This window comes from Ambystoma mexicanum, chromosome 3p, assembly GCF_040938575.1.
Source record: "Ambystoma mexicanum isolate Mex_15411 chromosome 3p, UKY_AmexF1_1, whole genome shotgun sequence".
Taxonomy (NCBI): domain Eukaryota; kingdom Metazoa; phylum Chordata; class Amphibia; order Caudata; family Ambystomatidae; genus Ambystoma; species Ambystoma mexicanum.
Window position 1 is genome coordinate 159181956 of NC_090925.1, and position 20873 is coordinate 159202828.

Genomic DNA, 20873 nt, shown 5'->3' on the forward strand with positions numbered 1-20873 from the left:
ACACCATTTGACTCCGGATGATATAATGAGGTCCTTTTATGACCAACCCCACACTTCCTCAAATAGTTAGAAAATCTTTCTCCAATAAATTGGGGACCATTGTCGGTCAATACCGTTTCAGGTAAGCCCTCACTCGCAAAAATTTCCTGTAGAACCTTTATCATACACTCACTCGTGATCTCCCTCACTATCTTAAAGTCTACCCATCTGGAAAATAGGTCTACCACCAAAACAATATATTTACCACGGGCATAACCAAGTTCCACGGGACCAAGTATGTCCATGGCAACATCACACCATATCCTGGACGGAAGACCGACGTCCACTAATGGTTGTTTTCTGGCCACCACTCCCTTTCCACTCTTAACACAATACTGACAATTTGCCAGGCAAGTCTCCACCTCCTTATCAAAACCCGGCCACCAATAATCTTCTCTTAGTACACCTTTGGTCTTGGTTATTCCTATATGACCGCTATGTGCCAGATCAATCACTTTCTTCCTTAATCCTTTCGGGACTACCGCCCTACTCCATCTGAACAAAATATTATCACTAACGGATAATTCATCCTTCACCTCCCAATATGGCTTCATTTCTTCCGCCAACTCCACTTTATTGGGCCAAGTTGTGGATTCAACATAAGTAATTACCCTCCTTATGATATTATCTCTCTCCACTTCGTCCAACCACTCCTGCTTGGACACAATACCATCCGTGTTGACAAATACTAGCTCCATCTCCTCACTCTCTGTACTTTCGGGACCTGCCACCCTTATTCTAGATAAACTGTCCGCCAAAACATTCTCCCTACCGGGTATGACCTCCATCCTAAAACAATGTGTTTGCATCCTGGTAACCCAGCCTGCCACTCTCCGAGAAATTTTGTCCAGGCCTTTATTTTCAAAAATTGCTTTTAGGGGTTTATGATCCGTTCGTATCACAAACTCCACTCCCCACACAAAATTTTTGAATCGTTCCACTGCCCAATAGCAAGCAAGTGCCTCCTTCTCTAAAATAGAATATCTCAACTCCGCTCCCTTGAGTCCTCTTGAAGCATGGGCAATCACCTCTTCGGAACCATCTTCCTGCTTCTGGGACAACACAGCTCCCAGACCACTTTCACTCGCGTCTACCGTGATCATGGTTAGCTTCCTGGTATCAAAACATCCTAATGGACTAGCCATGTTTATTTCTTCCTTTATCCTGTTAAACTCCATGTCACACTGGGTACTCCACACAAAATCCGCTCCCTTCTTAAGAATTTTTCTCATCTCTTGTACCTTATCAGCGTAGTTTATCACAAATTTGTGGTAAAACTCCGTCATCCCAAGGAAAGAGCGTAACTCATTCTTGCTTTTCGGTTTCTCAATACTCTTAATAGAGTTCACCATATCTTCCTTGGGCTTAACTCCATCTCCCGACACTTCATGTCCCAGATAATCCACTTTTGCCTCTGCAAACTTACACTTCTCACCTCTCAAAGTAACACCTCTTTCCTCAAATATCCTCAAAACCTTCCGTAGGTTCCTGTCATGCTCTTCCATTGTGACACCACTCACCAACACATCATCCTGAAAACAGAACACTCCCTTGATACCCTTCAACAACCGATCCATGATCTTCTGAAACACAGATGAAGCGGACGCCAGTCCAAACGGCATCCTTCTAAATTGAAAAACACCTTCATGTGTCACAAAAGCAGTAACTTTCCTACATTCCTCCACCAATTCGACCTGATGATAAGCTGACGTCATGTCTAACTTAGAAAAATATCTTCCACCACCCACCATGGTCAATAGTTCACTCATGTTCGGTAGTGGGTGTCTGTCCACTAGCACACACTTATTCAATTCGCGCATATCAATACATAACCTTATGCCCCCTGAACTTTTCTTCACAATTACCACCGGGGATACCCATTCAACTCCCCCAGCTCTCTCAATCACCCCTGACTCCAATAGCTTCTGCAGTTCCTTTTTCACATTCTCCCTTAAAGCAAAAGGTACTGGTCTGAGCTTTGCAACAACAGGCATACTGCCCTTCTTTAACGTTATTTGATGTTGAAACCCTCTTATTCTTCCCAACTTCTCATTGAATACTTTCCCAAAACATGACATATATCTGTTGTGACCCATAGACACCTCGGATATTTGCAATACTTGTTCTGGGTGATTGGGATCGAGTCTGATCCCTAAATTCTTTTGCTCTCTCCATCCTAATAGAGATTGCCCCTTCTTGGTAACATACACTTTGCCTTCATAACTACGCCCCTTAAACTCAAATTTACACCATACATAACCTACTAAATCAATCCGATCTTGGTTATACCCTCCTGGATTTATATCAGGTTCTAACAACTCAGATACTACTCCTCTCATTTCGCACTCAAAAACAGTTCTGGATATTAATGTTATTTTTGACCCCGAATCAGCCATCATTGATACTTCACGACCATTCACTCTCACCACGGTATATGGTCGTTCACAATCATCAGGCTCCCCACTATTTGTAACTACATTAACAGTATTGACAATAACATTTTGCAATGGCACAACAACTTCCTCTTCAGATGATCTCCCCTCTTCTTCCTCATTCACATATAGTACTCTTCGTTGGCCTGACTGTCCAAATTGGTAGTTCTTGCAGCATGATGCTAAATGCCCTCTCCTTTTGCATTTTGAGCATATACTTTTACGTCCTGGACATACAACAGAGGACGCAAAGTGTGTTGCACTGGCACAACGATAACATAGTCTTTCCTCCTTCCTATCTTCCTTTTTCTCATATCTCTGCATCGACTCTTGATTCTTCCTCTCTTCGGTATTACTCCTCCCTGTCACTCTGTTCTTTCCTCTCCTCTTGTTCTTCCCCTCGGCCACAGATAATACCTCCGGCTTATTTTCCTTGGGTTCCCCTCCTTCAGATTTGGAGAGTTTGGCCACACATGCTAAGGAATGCTCCACACGCTTTGCCAGATCCAATACTTCATCTAAACTCGGCTCATCCTTTAACCACAGTTCCTCTCTTATCTTATTTGACCGACAATGTGTCATGAATTGATCACGAATGTGTTCATCGAAATTTCCCTGGAACTTGCATGTAAGAGCCAGATGCCGCAACGCAGTTACATAATCCTCAACAGATTCACCCTGGGCTTGTGTGCGCATCCGGAAATTGTACCTCTCCAAGATCGTGCTCCTCTTTGGATTAAAATGCTTATCGAGTCTCACTAATGCAGACTCGAACTCATTTAATTCATTCCCACTTCCCTCATTTGCCAGTTGGGGTAAAGTTTCAAAAATTCTTTGGCCCTCGAAGCCCAAAAAATGCAACAACAATGCTACCTTCCTCTCTGCAGAATAGGCCGTTCCGCCAGCTGCTTTCATGTAGTGCAGAAAACCCTTTCGCCATTGTGGCCACGCGATCCTCGCCGTCCCTGGGGCAGACATAAAGATGGGAGGACCCGATATCCCTGGCAGAGCTGCCATGTCCGCTGCCACCCAAAATGTGACTTGCGGTGCGTGTGTTCTATTTTACTCGTACCAGGCGCAACTGGTCACGTTTTGAGCGCCTCCAATGTCCTTTCAAGTAGTCCCCCTTAAACCCCAAATTACTTTACTGATGCTTCAGCATAAGACCAAGTAGTACGAGAAACTGGTGCCTTTTTAAAGTTATTGTGTTCTTCTATTCAGGGGATTACGGTAATCCTGTCTACCATTCCCTCTATTAAGTATTGTACGGCACTCACGTTGGAAGTTCTCTTCCTGCTTACTTTAATCTGCCGGAGCCCAACCAGAAAAGAGTTCGGACGGATGGCCCCAGGGGAAGGCTGTAATAGACAAAACACACTTACTTCTGTCTTCCTGGGACTTACTCCGAACTCCGAAGAGCGGCCACTCGATGCCACAGGGGAGCGGAGCGGCCAGCGTACAGGCTCACACACGAGCCGCTCACGGCTGAGAGACAGCGAAGCAGCCCTCCCGGACTTGCTCCTGGTGCCGAAAAAGCTCTTCACGTAGCGCCCCTGCGCGGGCGGAAGCGCCTACACGGTGGCCGCTCGACGCTTCAGGCGAGCGGAGCGGCCGATTCGTAGGCTTCCTCACGGGGCCGCTCCACGCTGCCTGGAAGCGGAGCAGCCCTCTCCCTTTTCATACGCCGGGAAAACTTGCTCTGCAGCCCCTGCGCGGATGGCGGCGTTCACCTGTCCCACTGACATCCACAGCTACTCACGTCAGCTGGTAACGCTGATTCGCTGGAGAATCCAGCGACTAAACAGTCCGGTCTTCTTCGCGCTTGTATAGTGGACAGAGTTCCCTTCCGGAGCCGCTCACAGGAACCACAAGTGGATCAGCCTTATGGCACTACGCTGCACATATACACAGGGCGAACTTGGAAATGAAGGGAACAGTTCATAGGAGCCTGCAGCATGTCGGAGTCATCAGATCATGCGTACTTCAGCTGGGGTCTTCTTTTCACCTGCCATCCATGGCATTTCATCCCATCCTCGTCGCCATTGTTATGAAGATGCAACAGAGGCAGGTAAGCTTGTAATATAGATTTATTAAGTACATGAGTTAGAAAAGAAGACCCTACATCTTATGAGCTCCCTTCCCTTCAGCCTCCCTTCAGCTCTCTCCGCCAACCGTCCCTCCTCGAATCATAACAAGAAGACAGCACTAACATTCTATGACATCATAATGCATAGCTTTTCCACCCTAGAGGTTTCTTGCTTTGCCTTTCACATGTAAAGAACTCCTGCCTTAAGAGGAAACAACATAACAATTATACCTGCGGTTATCGGAAAAAAAGGGAAACAACATTTCTTTTTGCCATCGCAGGCACTCGCCAAGTGCCCCTCCATGTACTCCCTCATGGCCTCCTCACCTACCCTGCCCTCTCCCATTCCCCCCACAAGACTCGTAGTTTCTGTGATACAGTTTCAGTTAAAAGGATGGGTAGCTGTGGTTATACCCAAGTTTATACCTGAGGGTATGTGAAAAATGTTTGAGCGTCATGTTGCAAACTTGAACTCTAGTCCCCTTCCAACCCCCACATTTCACTGGTGTCCTCTTGCGCCCCCACCCCCTCTTGTCTGATGGCAATTGCATGTTTTTGACCTGCAAATGGCTTTTTTTCTGCATTTTATTTTCTGATACCCGTGGTTATACCCCAGTTTATACCCCAGGGTAGCTATTGCATCAAGGAAAACAAAAGATAGCGGCTGTTTCATATATAAACACCCGGATTCTCAATGTACCCTGGTAGATATAAGTATTTATTTTGGAGAAGGGGCATCTCCTTCTCTGTCAAAAATTTAAAAAATAACTGGACGGAATAAGCACAAACCACAAAAGGATCACCAGTCAACGCTTCCTGCCCAAGTTGTCTGATGTTTGGCTACCCACTATGGATGAACCTTTGAGCATTTTACAAAGAAATACCATAGCTAATAAAGGAGAAGTAAGCAACAGGATAAGTACCTGCACTCATCACCTTGACCGCTTTAGCATCGTCATCTCCAATAGTGACACGAAAGAACAAGTTCCTTCTTTTTTTGTCTTATAAACACCGACTTCTAGCGTCACAACATATCCTTTAAAATGAGATATACATTAGATGTTTGTTACATTTGAGAGTTCATGTCATGATATTCATGTGCCCAGATGCCTACGGGTTCGGTGCGCTATATAAATGGCAAAATAAAGAAATAAATGTGCATGCGACGCATATACACTATAAAAGCGACACTAGCTGATATACAAACGTCCGCATCTCTTAATGACCTTTTATTTGTTTTGTTTTATGTGACTTCATGTATATATTTAAAATGTTGGGATCACTTTTGGATCTTCGAATTTCAAAATTAGTATATATTGATGCTTGCGACAGCGGATATATTTACAAAGGTACAATTTGTGATGAAATGTGAACCCTTGCTACCTACCCTCTAATAGGTGATGCATTCTACGTTCTCTATTCTTTCCCACTTCTTACAATAAAGAACAGCTCTGAGCCAGGCCTAGGTCCTTCAGATTAAAGCCTCCCTTAGCCACTGAGGCTGAAAATATTTCTGAGCAGATGGGCCTTTTTTTTACCCTCTTCCAAGAGACCGCACACAATCAATATTCCCATGATTTGTAAACTTGTCACCTTTCTACAGAGGTACATACCAAATAGCACCCACATGTCTAGTTCTTGCCTGATCTTGGGCAATACTGATCCAGGTTTGCCTGGGATCTTTGGAGGAAGGTCATCTCAATTTAAAGAAAGTCATTCCACATCATATGAAAACTTTAGAATCACGGATTGTTTGCTTGAACTCCCCTTTACAAATATTTTACCTAAGCAGAAAACATTTTCACAATTTACACCATTGCAGAAGTTAAGTTGCAAATTTCAGTCTGACACTAGAAGGATTTTAAACAACCAAGAAGAAAACATTTTGAAAGTGCCTCCGCTTAACAAAATTGTGAGGGTTACACTTGCACAGATTTACACTTGTAGAAAGAGATCAGCGCACCTGCAATAGCCACCGATGGTAGATGAGAACTACAGAACTTGACATCTGTAAGGTGTTAAAAAACCACAAATTTGTATTCGTTTCTGGTGTCAGGGAGGGAGCACACAGTCCACACATCTAATGGTAGGTAAGAACCATGCCACTTGCTCATCTGTAATGATATTAGACGGTGGCATATAGCCTACACACCTATATAAAATGTTCTGAATGTAGGTAATGACCACATAGCTGCATATATGTAATGGATTATTGGGAGATAACAATGACCATAGCCCCAGATGGTAAGGAGCCCTAAGGTCTATGTAGTGCACATATCTTGACAAGGTTTTGAGGATACCCATTTAGACAGTGGCATATTACTACACCCCCAAAACACAGTGCTGCATTTGTCTTGTTCACAAAACAAAGGTGATTCACACAGGTCATTCATTTTGGGTTTACCCAAAATGAGCGTATTTAAATTCCCAAATGGGAGATTTGGTCGAATTTCGTCCGTACGAAAATTTCAAATGGCTGAAAATTTCGACCAAATCCCCCATTCAGTGGCATTATAGTGAACCAGGGCAGCGGGGAGCTGTGGGGGTGTCCCCCGCATCCTTGTTCACTATGTCAGCAGGGGTTGCAGGGGTGCCCCCAGCAGCCGTTTGCGTAAAGTAAAAAAAAAAAAAGAGAAAAGAAAAGGACCCTGCTGCGCTGGTTCCTGATCACCAAAGTGAATGGGAACATGCGTTGCAGGGACACAGCGAGTCGGCGGTACACAGCGAACTGTGCCGCCGCAAGGTAAGTAAGGGGGGGTGGGAGCGGGTGATGTATCTGTTTTGGGTTGTTTTACTGTAACGACTAAACCGTATTTGTAGCCAAAACCGCTACAGTTTTTTCGGCCTAGTTTCCTTCCGTTACAGCAAAGCAACCCAAATACATTCATTCTAGACACAAACTAGAAAAGTGGTCTGAGTGGCATATATGCATTGCTCATTACTTCACTGCACAGCTGGTAGTTTTGACCAATGTTACTTAACACACATTCTTGCAATATTTGCAACAGATTTTACCTAAAGACGCCACTTAGGGACTACTAAAAAAGTCTGCCACGTAAGCAAAGAACTGGCATTTGCAACTCGAGGTCACATTTTCGTTGGTGCTCGAGTGAAATTCATGCCCTCGTCCGACCATGGTGCCCATATCTATACTATGCAACCTCGCGTGGAGTCCGACCGCAGGATTCTGTCTGACTTATATCGCACAGGGGTGAGAGTGTGAAGTCTGAGGTCTTGACAGAGATGGGAATGTTAAAATGCTAGAGGAATTAATATTGGGAGATTTAAGTGAATGAATGAATGCACGTCGAGGAAGAGGCATCAATGATCTTGGCCAGGACCCTCCGTGGAGTCAGATCGTGAAGCTGAGTTGCCCTGGAGATAAGAATTGGAGGCGGCCCTTGAACGATGAGGTCATAACGTAGATAGACCCTGGAGTCAGGAAGTGGCAAGAAGAATACGATTGCCCCATAGGAGAGTGGCTACGGGCCTCAGTCCAATATTAAGAAGTGCTCCAAGGACGTGGCTTTCACAGTGCCGTGAGTTCCTGCTATATACTTGGCACCCGTGAGAATGTATATTTATGATTTATTTATTTATGTATTGCATTTGTTACATGCCCAGACCCTTAGGTATCACAGCGAGGTTGCAGACAGCTTAAAAATACATACATTGAATGGCCCAATATGGCACCATTACAGCATAACAGAGTACTGAACAGGGATATTTACAATAGAGACATATTTACAAATAGTGTGCTGGTAGTTGTTATTGGTCTAGGTTGAATAACCAAGTTTTTAACCGTTTTTTGAGAAATGCCCTAGAGGAAGCCCCGTGAGTGGAGTATGGTGGGATTTTGGGTCTGGAAGAAGAGGAACTCTATTGCATGTGTTCTGGAAATGTCAAAAAGTGAGGGACTGCTGGAGAGATGTAGATCACGTTGGCATAATAGTGGGCGGTGAAGGGGGCTTTGTCATTAAAATTGCTAGGCTATTCTGAATGCCTGCACCTCATTGGGAGGCGAAAGAGGTAGCGGGGGGTGAGATCGGTGTTTTGTGAAACAAGATGTGCCGAGAAACTGGAGGCGAAGGCACAAACAGACATTGGGGCAGTGACTGGAAGATGAGTCTAATCAGGCAGCGTTCAAGAAAGTGGAAGTCCCCACAAGAAGACTAGCCACGTACCATGACATATGGGATGAGTTTGCGGACAGGTACTCATAAACACCTTCTGCTACCTAAGAAACCTATTCAGTGACGCCCTACCTCCCTTGGCTTTCCCAGCCTATGGCCTTTCCTTTTCCCGTCCCAACCCCCGCTCTCTGATATAGGTAATCTAGCCACGAAGGGACAGATTAATGTTTGTTTCGCGTTATTGATATGTTATTTGTACTGTTACTCCTTTCTTTTGTCAATAAAATCATGTCTACATGAAAGAAAGAAATGCACTTCATAGCATGAGGTAGGTACTCACAATTGGAAAAAGTTTGAACTGCCAATCCTTAACTGTGAGTTTGAACTAGTTGAAAAGGTTAAATAAAAGGTTAAAAGAGTTATTCTGTGACTCAATGTGGGTGTGGAAGAAGAACTCAAAAAGGAGAATGAACATGAAACACAAATTCTGAAAATCAAGCAGGTGGAGCAGTGCAAAGTTTAACTTCACGAAATGTATTATGTAGTTTGCATTTTTCTTCAACTTCTCTAATGACCCCACTCAAGCCTACACCCTGTTCTCTCTACCCATTCCAGCAACCTCTGCTACCCCCGCACTCTGCCAGTGACCGCTCAGGGCACCCCCTATGAGCTGCGCTCCATCTATCCCCACCTTGGGTGATCCTTTATGAATCGCACACATTCATAAATACATTCATATAGAAGAAGCTTGACAACATATATTAAGCATTTTTCCTCAATGGAAGCAGGTTGTGATAGGTTAAGTGTGGTGTTTATGCACATTTAGTTCCTGTGCACCAATGTGCTTCGAGATGCAAATGTGCATATAGCTTGCTGGTGGTGCCGCCATTGGGCCTGTTTTGGTGATTACACGTGTCCTTTCTCACCTGATCACAGGTCGACGTCAGGCTCTCTGCACAGAAAGTCCTTCCCGGTTCCAGCGTGACCCTGACCATTCAAACTGCACCCAATTCCGCTTGTGGCGTAACTGCCGTGGACCAGAGTATCGAGATATTGACTGGGGGCAGTCAGCAATCCTTGGGCGACCAGGTAAACCAGGGTCTCCCTAGACCATTGCCTCCCTCTTCCCCAGCCTTTTCCTCAGGATGGTCTTGGGTTCCTTTGTACTATTTTCTCTCTCCTTCTGCCCCCCCCCATTGTTAACTCTCTTTCCCCCCTCTCTTCTTCTTTCCTTATCTTTCTCTCACTGCATCTCTCTGTCTACTTCTCCCTCTGTCTTGCTCTCTCTAACCTTCTCCCTGTCTGTCTCTTGACATCTTTCTCTCTGCCACCTTTCGCTTTTGCTATCTCGGGAGGATAGATCAGGGGCAACGCACTCGCCTGGGAAACAAGATGACGCGGAGCAACACAGGTTCGATTCCCGGGTCCGCGCTTAGAAACCTCTGGGTATTAAGCGCGTTATAAATAACCAATTATATTATATATATCTGTAACTCTTGCTCAAGGTCTTTCCCCCGCAGGCTACATCTGTTGCTACACCCCTCTCTCACTCTCTCTCTCTTTTTCTCTAGGCCCCACTCTCCCTCTCCCTCTCTATCTCCCCCTCTGTCTTTACTTCCCCTATCTCTGACATCTCACTCTGGCCCTTTCTCTCTCTTTTTCCCCTCTGCTTCTCTCCTACTCTCCCTCTGTCTTTCTGCCTCTCTCTCTGCCTCCCTCAGCCCCTTAGCCAGCCTATACCCACCCAGGTCCATACTCCCACCTACCCCCCATTGTTGTGCTGCCACTCATCATCTTTCATGCTACCACCACACCTAAAGCCTGTCTTCTCTTTTTTGAGGGGGCTTTCTGGAGGACCCATGGGCAGGCTGTGCCTCCACCCTTATAGTGCGCGCGCACACATAGATATTGGACACCAAAATAATTTGAATCGTAGTGAATGAAACACACAGCAATTTGGCTAGCGTTTAAAATAGGTGACAACCAGCCCATTATTATTAATATTAAAGGGTCACATTAATAGGGGGAACACACCATATAAGAGGTAATCTGCCTACACCTGCCACCAAAATGGAGGTTACCTAAAGGAGTGCCGAGGGGCCTTTCAAGTTTCTGGGTTGAACTTCAGTTCCTTCCTGCATTTGGCATCTTCCTCCGGAGCCTGCTACAGGCGCACTCTCTGTTCAGATGCATTTCTAAACTCTGACCTGCTGGGCAGAGGTCTAGGAGGCCACCCTAGTTTAGTGGAACAGGGGAACCTTCTGGACAAACCAGAGCAATCTACAGTAGCTTGGCAGGCGGTCAAGACTAAGTCTCAGGAGGTGTGAGAGTGATCGGAAGCCCACAATGAGCACACACAGTAAAACTCCACAGATTACTCTTAGACAGATGTATCAAAAATACATTTATCATAGGCCTTATAATCAAAACACTATTAAACCACAGTTATGAAGAAACACCACACACGTTCATATACTATCTAACATATATACAATAATGCGATTAGCCTAAGGCTGATGATGGGGGAAGAAAATAACCACAAGAAAGTAACAGCAAAGGGGTTAAATCAACACAGATATCGGTTTAGGCAGTCCTTCATCAACAATCCCTAACTTATGTAGTCCAGCCCTTCGAAGAGAGGGGCCTAGCGCTCAAAGTAGAGTTGTGCGTTAACAACGCGCGGTTGTGCGTAAATGAAAAAGCGGGTTCTCTTCAGGGGGCTTTAGCTGCTCAGGAAGGGGCTTTAGGTGATGAAGAATAAGTTCCTATTCCTAGAAGAAGGTCTACCCTTGCAGATAGTGACTTTCAGATTTGGGAATAGCTGAGGAGCTCAGGCTATCCCAGACAAGGTGAGTATCTTTTGAGGGACACTCATGCGTAAAAGTGAATGGATGTGACAGGGGGCCACTGGTAAATTAGGAAAGTACTCCCCGACCCTCGACACAGTCCGACCCAAACTTTTGCAGTTCAGCCTACTTCGCCTGTTGGTGTTAACCCTGCAGTTTCAGGATACTCCGACTCTCAGCGGCTACAGTACGGGACAATCGTCAGTGAAGCAACGTTTAGTTTTTCTTAGCCCTTGAAGGAAGAAGGTTTGTTCTGGTGCAGCTCATCTCAGGACATAGTAGGCAAGAACTGCAGGCTCTTTCAGTGCTGGTCACAACAGCGGGGTGACGCAAGGACCACAAATGCTCACGGCGTGGCAGACTCTCGTAAATTGCGACCCAGAGGAGCTAGGACAACGAGTTTTAGCAGGAGAGGCCAGGACCACAAGCTAGCGATTCCCAGAGTCTTGAGTCTCAACTCAGGACGGTGGTTTTCCTGTGCAATACCCTGGGTTCGAGCTGGTCAGTTCACTGGATGGCACAGGAACACTTCTGTAGAGGCTCTTTTCAAGGGTAAGTAGGAGAAGGTGAGAGTAGTTGTTCCCACTACTCCAAAGGGGTGAAGCGCCCTTGCAGGCATTCTTGGTTCGATGAAGAATTAGGGGTCTGACAGGACAACAGCGGGGTCAGGGTGCCAAACCTTCCAAGCATGTCACCGGCGGTTCTTCGAGTCTGCTCTCTTGTTAAGGATACTTGGCTCCTTATGAGGTTCGGTGTGAACCTCAGTAGATCGACCTGGAATGGATGCAGAGCCCCTTGTCTTATCCAAGATTTGGTTCACGCTCAAATCTCAGATAGTCAATGGAAGATCTGCTCTCTTGCATACACGCCAGACATGGGCCAACCATGGCCCGCGGTGGTTCCAGTCATTCAGGCCTAAAAGACATACTGGCACCAGTAGTGTTGATTGGGACCAGACAGTCCCAACCCTCTTCCTGGGCACTAGTACACGTGACATGCAGGAGCCTGCGAAAGTTGCGGTTTTCACAGGAGGATGCATGCCCAAATAAGGAATACCCAGGTCTCTTGACCTGGGGGAAGGCAAAGGGACAAAATGGCCAAAGGACAGAACAAAAGACTTCATGGCATGGCCATTTTCGGCACTGGCCGCAGTCATGAGCCAAACGTGGTAAACGCAGTATGTACGTGGTAAACTGCTGCCACCAGTTCGTCCTAGGCACACTTGTACTAACACCAACACATCCTTAGAGGGTGGCTAAGGCCATAAAACAAAAGATCCCTATGCACGGTACTGCAAGGTGCTTGACACATAGATCAAAAGTTACCAAGAAATGCCAACAAAGTTGAAGACTAAGGGAAACATATTTGCCCAGTATGGACAGTCTGAAGGACGTATCAGTTTCCCCATAACAAATGAGCAAAAGCCCAGAGGAGTGCAGCTGAAGGATGTGCTTCATTGGAAAAAGTCAGGGTAGGTACTCCAAACAAATCCAAAAAGTTTTGGGGGGTTCACGATTGGAGGGAAATTTGCACCTAAGGGAAATCTTTCCTAACACTCTCCATTACTATTACATGGGTTGCGGTTCACTCAACTGGTTAATTTGTTGTGCAGTAAGAGCTAAACAGCCTTCTTGGCTCCGTTTTCACTCAACGGGTAGACCATGGTAGGTGGCACTATAGGCATGTACTAACCTCCCGTTAATAGCCTTCGTTGTCGTCCTAGTTCTGCATAACTCAGTAGATGACTAGATAAGAGCCTGGCAAATCTGGGGTAGTTGATCTCATCAAGTGTCTCAGGTGGTAGCTCCACAGCCACCAAGTATGAAACCCTCCTTGGCTGGGCAGCGCCCGCACCAAATACCCAGATAATCTACTACTCTGCCCTAAATACCAAGAGTCGTAACGAACACATCAGGCAGTGCAAATTCTGCCCAAAACGTGCTTCACATGCTTGCTTCCTTGTGTCACAAAATGTGTCAAAGAAATCTTGTGTATTGGGGAGGGGTTGGAAACCTTGCACTTCTGCAGCTTTTTTGGCTTTTCTGGCTCTCCATTGTAATCCACACCTTCAATCAGCTCCTTGCTGGGGGTAGACCTCTATCTGCTAAAATTCTGGAGCCCTGTTGGTAGTGACCAACCTCCCTAAGGAGATAGTAGAGTTACTTAACACTTGTATAGAATCCCCTGCAGCAGGCTCGAGGGGTTGGTGGGAGAGCACAACCGTATACCACGCAGAACGCCAGCATTCCTACTTATGAATGCTATGCTACCCCAGCCATAAATGCTGCTACCAAAGTGTTCGTAACAGTCACAGTCCACTCCAGTGCAGCCCTAGCTTCCCTGCTGAACAACGTGTCGATAAGCCCAAGCACCCTCTTTCAGCTGGGGGCAGTGCTCCTGTCACCTCACTTTGCAGACAACATCTCTGCCATCTCTGTTATGTGGCTCATTATAGCATAATTAAATATGCACAAAAACCCCATACCTACTGTGTGACTAATATCTGAAGTGTACTGTGGCTAATGTAAATGCCTAACCATCAAGCAGCATGAGTCTGCACCATCATATTATGTTTGTGGCGCAGACCTTCTCCTGTCATGTGTTAAACACAGTCTAACTACTGTCATGCACATGTTTCTACACCTCAGTGTGCTGAGACCTCCCGGATAATGCAGCCTCTATCTTCTTCAAAATCGGTAAACGTTGTCATCTTTCATTGGTGAGTAAAAGGCAAAGCGTGAGGCCTGAGTGGAAATAGCTAACATCATGGCATCATCTATGGGTTGCAGATGGCATGGGTTGCCTTTTAAAGGACCTTCTGTGAGGAATTCGACCATCCGCATGGAGGGTGTGCGCTCACCTGGTTTTTTAATTTTCTTTAAATGATATTGAATGAGGGTAGGTCAACCTCTGGAAAATGTGTGGGGCTATTCTGCACACATTTTCCTCTGCTCACCGCACAACATACACATAGACCTGTGTACTCTGGGTGGACACAGCCTACAGGCGCAGTCCTCTCTGTCACATTTAGTTGGACTGTGACACCCAGGCGAACATCAAGAAATCTCACAAGGGGTAGGGTAAAACCTTCCCCCTGCCAAAGCCAGACTAATTAAATAACAAAGGCTCCATGGATTCGCCCTATCCTTTGTTGGCCCTGCAAGAAGGGTGGCAGCAATTAAACATAATGAGCAGAATAATAAAGTATACTGTGGGATGTTTTTACCCACGCATCCAAGCCCTACAATAAAACTGTGCAGTACCGGCATGGAAAACATCATGATGGCCAGAACTCCCCAGAGAGTGCACAGGGAAAACATGAAGAATAGCCTGCCACCCATGTTTGCCTATGTTGTGAGCACAGGAGGGCACTGCCTAACCACCATTGGGCTACACACACAGTAGCCTGAAACCATTGGGAATGGCAAAGCTGATTGCCAAAAAAAGCAACTCAGAACTGTGGGGAATTCATTTTCTTAATCCCAAAAATGGTTGCATTACCAGTACTCACCACTATCAGAAAGCATACGTTTTAAAACCACCAGACTTTTGTGCAAAACTGAACAAATGAAACAAAACCAGACCAAGGAAAGACTTACTAAGAGGTGGATACAATGTAAAACTATATTCTGAAATGACTTGAAGGAAGTAATTATTTAATGTATATGTAAAAATTGTAAGTGATTTAAACAGGGAACAAAAAGTGACATTTAGCTGAAATCTGGCTTAATGAAACTGGATTCTGCCTGACAACTACCCCCGACAGGAGTTGAAACCTGCTCAGCCACTCTTCGCCTTGCCAAAAGGAGTTGTCACCTCTCTGATTAGATTAGGGGTGGAGCAGCTGGGGACTACAGGGAGTTGAACAAAGGCCTGTCCTGGACTCAGGCAAATGTTATATTGGGGGCGTCGTAAAATAGCTTCCTCTTGGGAGAAACTGGGGGGCAGCTGTGCCTCTGTGAACAAGCTGGCTTGGGGGAAGTGGATAAACCAGTTATTCCACCCTGTGATGTGGGAAGCCACACCCCTTTTTGACCAGGGCATAATTTTAAAAAGATAGATAACTCATAGTGCGGATATAAGTAATATCATTATTTTTGTGATTTTTCTGTGAACATTTTGAGAGACGTTAGGACCCTGTGGTGTATTCTGGGGGGTTGCTAGTGGAAAATAGGGTCTTACTCCAAATGTCTGCATGTTAAAAATCTGACACTTCATCAATTAATGTCCATACTCCTTGCGCACATGTGTGTAATTTTGGGTAAATGTTCGATATTGCAAAACCAGTTAAAAAGCGCAAAATGTTGTCATTTTTGAATGCAAGCCCCCAGGAAGATCAGAGGCGGACAAGCATGGACCATAAGGAATATATAATGTGAACATGTAATTTCAACAAATTGTATATCTGGAAAAGATGTATTTGAATCAAATATAGATTTGTGGGCAAACTGACCAGGGGAGGATCCTCTGACCCATAAACAGACCTCATCATGATGACAATCCATTTCCTTCCCCCAATCATGGGAGAGGGGAGAATTGGGCCAATGACAAGTAGAGAGGGGCAGGCTTAGCTAGGCCCAGGCACACACCCATTTTCAAAACACATAAAAAGAGACTGCTGGGACAGGTAGAGAGATTCAATTCAATTTGCTGCGGAGCATGCTGACCGACGACTTCACATCCAGAGATCCAGACTTCAAATCCATCAATCTCCAAAGACCAGAACTTTACTTCAGAACTTAAAGCAAGGGCCTAAACCCACAAACTGAGAACTCTTCTCAGCAGGCCTCAGCAACCTTAAAATCATTTGCGAACTATTCCACAGCCGGGCGAGCTGTTTAAATTCTTTTGCCAAGAACAATTGCCAGAGACCAGACCAGAGATCCAGAGTGACCCAGACCGCTGTGAGCAGAACCAGAGAGCTGACCCAGATCACTGTGAAGTGCCGAGACCAGAACTGGAGTCCAGTCCAAAACCTGACCAGATCCGTGGCGAGGCCTATTTCAAATTTATATTGTGAGTACCTAGCAGAACTGTGCAGAACCAATCTCTTAGTTAAAATGATCTAATCCAAACTATTTTAACCTAAGTAGAACAGCCTCCTAGAAATCGTGTCATCTGTCATTTTTAAAGCTGCACAACTGTCACCTGTCAATTCTGAAGCTGCAAGCTGTTACCTGTCATTTTGAGTTTACTTTAAATCCGAAAAACGACCTTTATTTAATCGTCTGTATCTCTGGAACCGTTTGGGCTAGGTACGAAATTCAACTTTCCTCCGCAATCACGATTCACGCACTCGCGAATTTACTGTGATTTGCGATTTTTGGCTCCATTTCTCCACTTGTCAAAATAGCAGCTCCATTCTTTCTTTCTTTTGTTAAAATCCGTTTGCAACTTGGTAATAACTCATAGAGCATTGCTAAAGTGAGCCTGAACTAATACCAACACGCATCTCCCACTCACCCTGAATCTCTAGAGGGAATTAAAATCATTGGCACATTTTCCCATCCATTGCCATCACATTTAAAAGCATTTTGGGCCTGTGTTTTAAACTCCTACCTGTTTCCTCTAAGCTTGCTGGGGGGGGAACTGAATTTCGTATTGTATTTGATTGCATTCCTGAGAACTGTGTGCTCCTCTTTCCATCTCCTTCCATTTCTTACATTGCATAGGGGAGGGGGGTGAATTGCCAGAGAAAAAGTGATTATCTTATCTTTTGCTAAAATCATATCCAGTATTTCTGTACTGCATTTTATTCCTCATTGCTTTTCCCTTGAAACCATAAAAGTATTTTCGCTGCCTTATCCATCCTACACCAACTCCTCATTTATTATAAAGAAGTGTGCTAGTGTCAGATTACCCATTGTTGATTAACATTATATTTATAAGGGCGATATTGATTATTAATTTATTATAAAAGCGTGGTATCTATATTTTGTTTTATTTCTCAAATAAACCTTTTAATTTGCAAAACAGAACTACTTCTTGGCTCAGTGGGGTCAGGGGGGTTCTAAGAGAGGGGTGTTATATAGGGGTAGTCATCCAGAACTCATGAACTGGACATAAAGATATATCAATAAGGGTTTCCATTCAGTATCCCAGACTAGGCATTGACTTAGCTGTAGTGTTGAATTGAATCCTCTTACAATACTTCAAACAGGCCCACATGGGGCCTATCTGCGGGGGCTAAAAAAAGACAGGAACACCCCAACACCTTTGATATGCATCTGTGTCAACCTGAAGCCAGCTCCTGCCTCATAATATAAAGGGCAGTGAAGTGTCATGTCTGCTACATGTGTTTACAGTAGGCAACCCACGCAGAGGGACCACATTCAGAGGGTAGGAGTATGTGATTTGATGGAGACAGAAAGTCTGTTCTTGGCACAACTTCAAGGGAGACCTGCGCTTTGATCAGCAACTACAGAGAGCTCAATTAGCCAACTACAGAGAGCTCAATTAACCAGACAGACCCTTTGATCGACAACAGACAGGAAGGTGGGTGTGACCTTTCAACCCTTTACCTTTCCTGTTGCAAAGGACTCTGGTTATGACCTCACACATAAAAGAAGATTGTTGGTGGGGACCCAAGATTGGTTCATTAAGGTAGGCTTAGCCTACACCAATCACAAGGCCCATTTGGCTTTAAAAGGGGGCTGAGCCCTCTTTGGTAGATCATCTGAAGACTTAGCAAGGAGTAGCAAGAAGAATTCATTGGGACTCTGGCCGAAAGTACAGTCTGACATACATCTTCCACCAGTGAAGGAAGGCCAGGAAATCCAAGAGGGAAGCACAATCCCTCCCCTAAACATCTCCCAGGGAACAGATGAAGATACTGAATCCAGAGGACCCTCCAAGCAGCTCCAGAATTCCCAGCAAGCAAACAGTGTTCCCTGCTAGGCTCTGCTAGCAAGCGTCCTAGGTGGGAAGTGCCAGAGAGTCTCTGAACCAAACCAAGGACCAGACCGTTGCCTGCAACACTCTCCTCAGCTTTGGGCTGTTTGCCTTAAAGGACGACACAAGCCCAGCGAAGAAGCTAGGAGGCGTGCACTAACAAGCATCAACCAGCGTCCACTTTTAAGGACGTTTTCAAGGCAGTCAAGCCCCTTGAGTTGCAACCGACTGCACCGCCGACTGTTATCATGTCGCAGTCGCTCATGCTGTCCGAGACGCCTCAACCAGTGCTTCAGACCCGCCAACCAGCACTGAGACAACGATTCCTGACTCTGAGCTGCCGTGTAGGCCAGCCTGCAGCCATCCATCCAGCCTTGCTCGCCGAACTGCCTGCCGCCTGATATACGCAGCTGTCTCCCCTCTTGAACTCTGTCGCAGAAGCTGCAAAGTGCCCTGAAACTGACTCGATGCGGTCGAGCACCAAGAACTTCTAAAAGCACAAGGTACATTGTGGTTCTGTCCCCCTGGTCCTTCCCCGAAGACCCCTAGTGCCATTTTATGACTCATTGCTCCCTTTGTGCTGAAACCAGGTATGCTTGAACTATTGAGATTCATTACTTTACCAACTTCCCACCTGTCAGTATCTAGTGTGCATGCCGATTACTTCTTGAAACTGACTGTCCTCTGCATTCCTGTACAGGGTGGGTTGTATTTTGTAGTGTAGTGTGATATAACTGTCTGTTGAATAATAAGTGGATATCTATATACAACCTTGACTGGACACTCCCTTTTTATCATTGGGTAATAATTGTATTTTCGCTCTGTTGCTACTAACCAACGATCCACGACCTTACCAAAATTGCACAAGGAGGTTTATACTTTGCTTGTGTTTCCAATCTGTTCAGATCCCTTCTGGTGTACTAGAGGTTTGGGGCTGATTGTTGGTTTAGAAGCCAATATTCATCATTGGAACTCTGGTGCCCCCGGAAATTGATTTGTCACACCTTCCCAAGGGGCATTTCCCAGTGCTGTTGTCCTTGCATGCACGTCCTACCTTTGACACAAAAGACCTCACTCATCACAATACTGCTTAGTATGTAGCTCCTACATGTAGCACAGAAGATCCTAATAAGCTAAACTCCACCCCCACCCCTCCCCCTACCTTTCCCAGCTCCCTGGATCTACTTATTACTCTGTTTGTATACAGCCTTTCTATGTCACATTGACGGGAGGAGTATCGGGAGCATTGGAAGACATCTGGATGATGGCTAAAGCTTGCTATGTACTAGTGGCTTCTTCCTTGGAGGTAGCCATTGCTTGCTAGGTGAGTTCAGATGCCCAGACGCACATCAATTCTACACGTTGATCCCAACCTATTGCCTCTTTCCCAGTATAATGTTCTTAAGCATTAGGAAAGTTATGCTAATAACGAACTGTTGATAAACATCTAGTGCTTGTTGCACTGTTGTCTATATCAAGTAAGGCCTGCATGCCCGTGTACCATGGCTTTTCGAAATACCCTGCTGGTCTGCCTGTTTACTTATTAGCACCCTCTGTGGGTGTGATGCCAATCCAGTTGTCCAAAGCCAGGCTGAATCTCATGATCAAACTTTGCATTCGGAGCATGATGCATGCTGGACACAAACACGCACCTGCGAGCGGCAGGCTGCCCGCCCCACACCTAATGTCCTGTTCATCTCTGCCTTACCACCAAACCTCAAGCCCCGTGCCTGACCTCCTTGCCTTTGAGAGACTTCAGTCTCGTAGCCACTGGAAATGGAATATTAGATTACAACTCTGCCTTCCATCTCCATGGCAACTAGTTACTGTCTCACATCACCATTGGCTACGGCAAGTTTGTTTTTTTGTTGCTTGCCATTAGCACCCCGCTGGCTTTGGTCTGGTCTATAATTTGAGCCGCAGGCTGTTACCAACCGGTGAAACCCCCATGAACGGGTGATTATTGCTTAATTACTCTTCAGCGTATGTGAGTTTCTGGCTCAACATACATCAGCCCTATGGCATGGAGCTCCTGCTTCCTGGGCAGATAATCCTCATAGCCCTCGGATGCTGCCCTGATATTTCTTTCACTCTTAATGTACACTGCTTGTGCGGATTGCACAAACCATTGCATGCATCACTGTTCCTTCTAACTGCTGACTGTGAGGGAGTCCGAGGGCCTGTGTGCAATTCACTAATACGGTTTTAAGGAACCTTGGGCCTCATCACGAGTCCGGCGGTAGCCACAGCGGTAACACCGCCTGGTTACCGCCGGACTCGTATTACCATTCCGCCTCCGTGATTCCCGGAATTACCGGGGCATTACAACCCCGGTTTTCCGGGAATCACGGAGGCGGAATGGTGTTAATCCCCATTCCCATTGAGTCCTATGGGGATCATGGAAACACCGGCAGCATCTCGTAATGCTGCCGGTGTTTCCTCGTCC

At 45.6% G+C, this 20873-nt stretch overlaps 1 protein-coding gene across 2 annotated transcripts in view; it reads left to right on the forward strand.

The window, feature by feature from the left end:
• Positions 1-20873, forward strand: part of LOC138580191 (alpha-2-macroglobulin-like) — a 574708-nt gene that overhangs the window by 25951 nt on the left and 527884 nt on the right. For both annotated transcript variants that reach the window (XM_069650528.1, XM_069650529.1), the window contains exon 2: positions 9627-9779. In XM_069650528.1, the coding sequence (XP_069506629.1) occupies positions 9627-9779 (153 nt within the window). The remainder of the gene's footprint in view (positions 1-9626; positions 9780-20873) is intronic.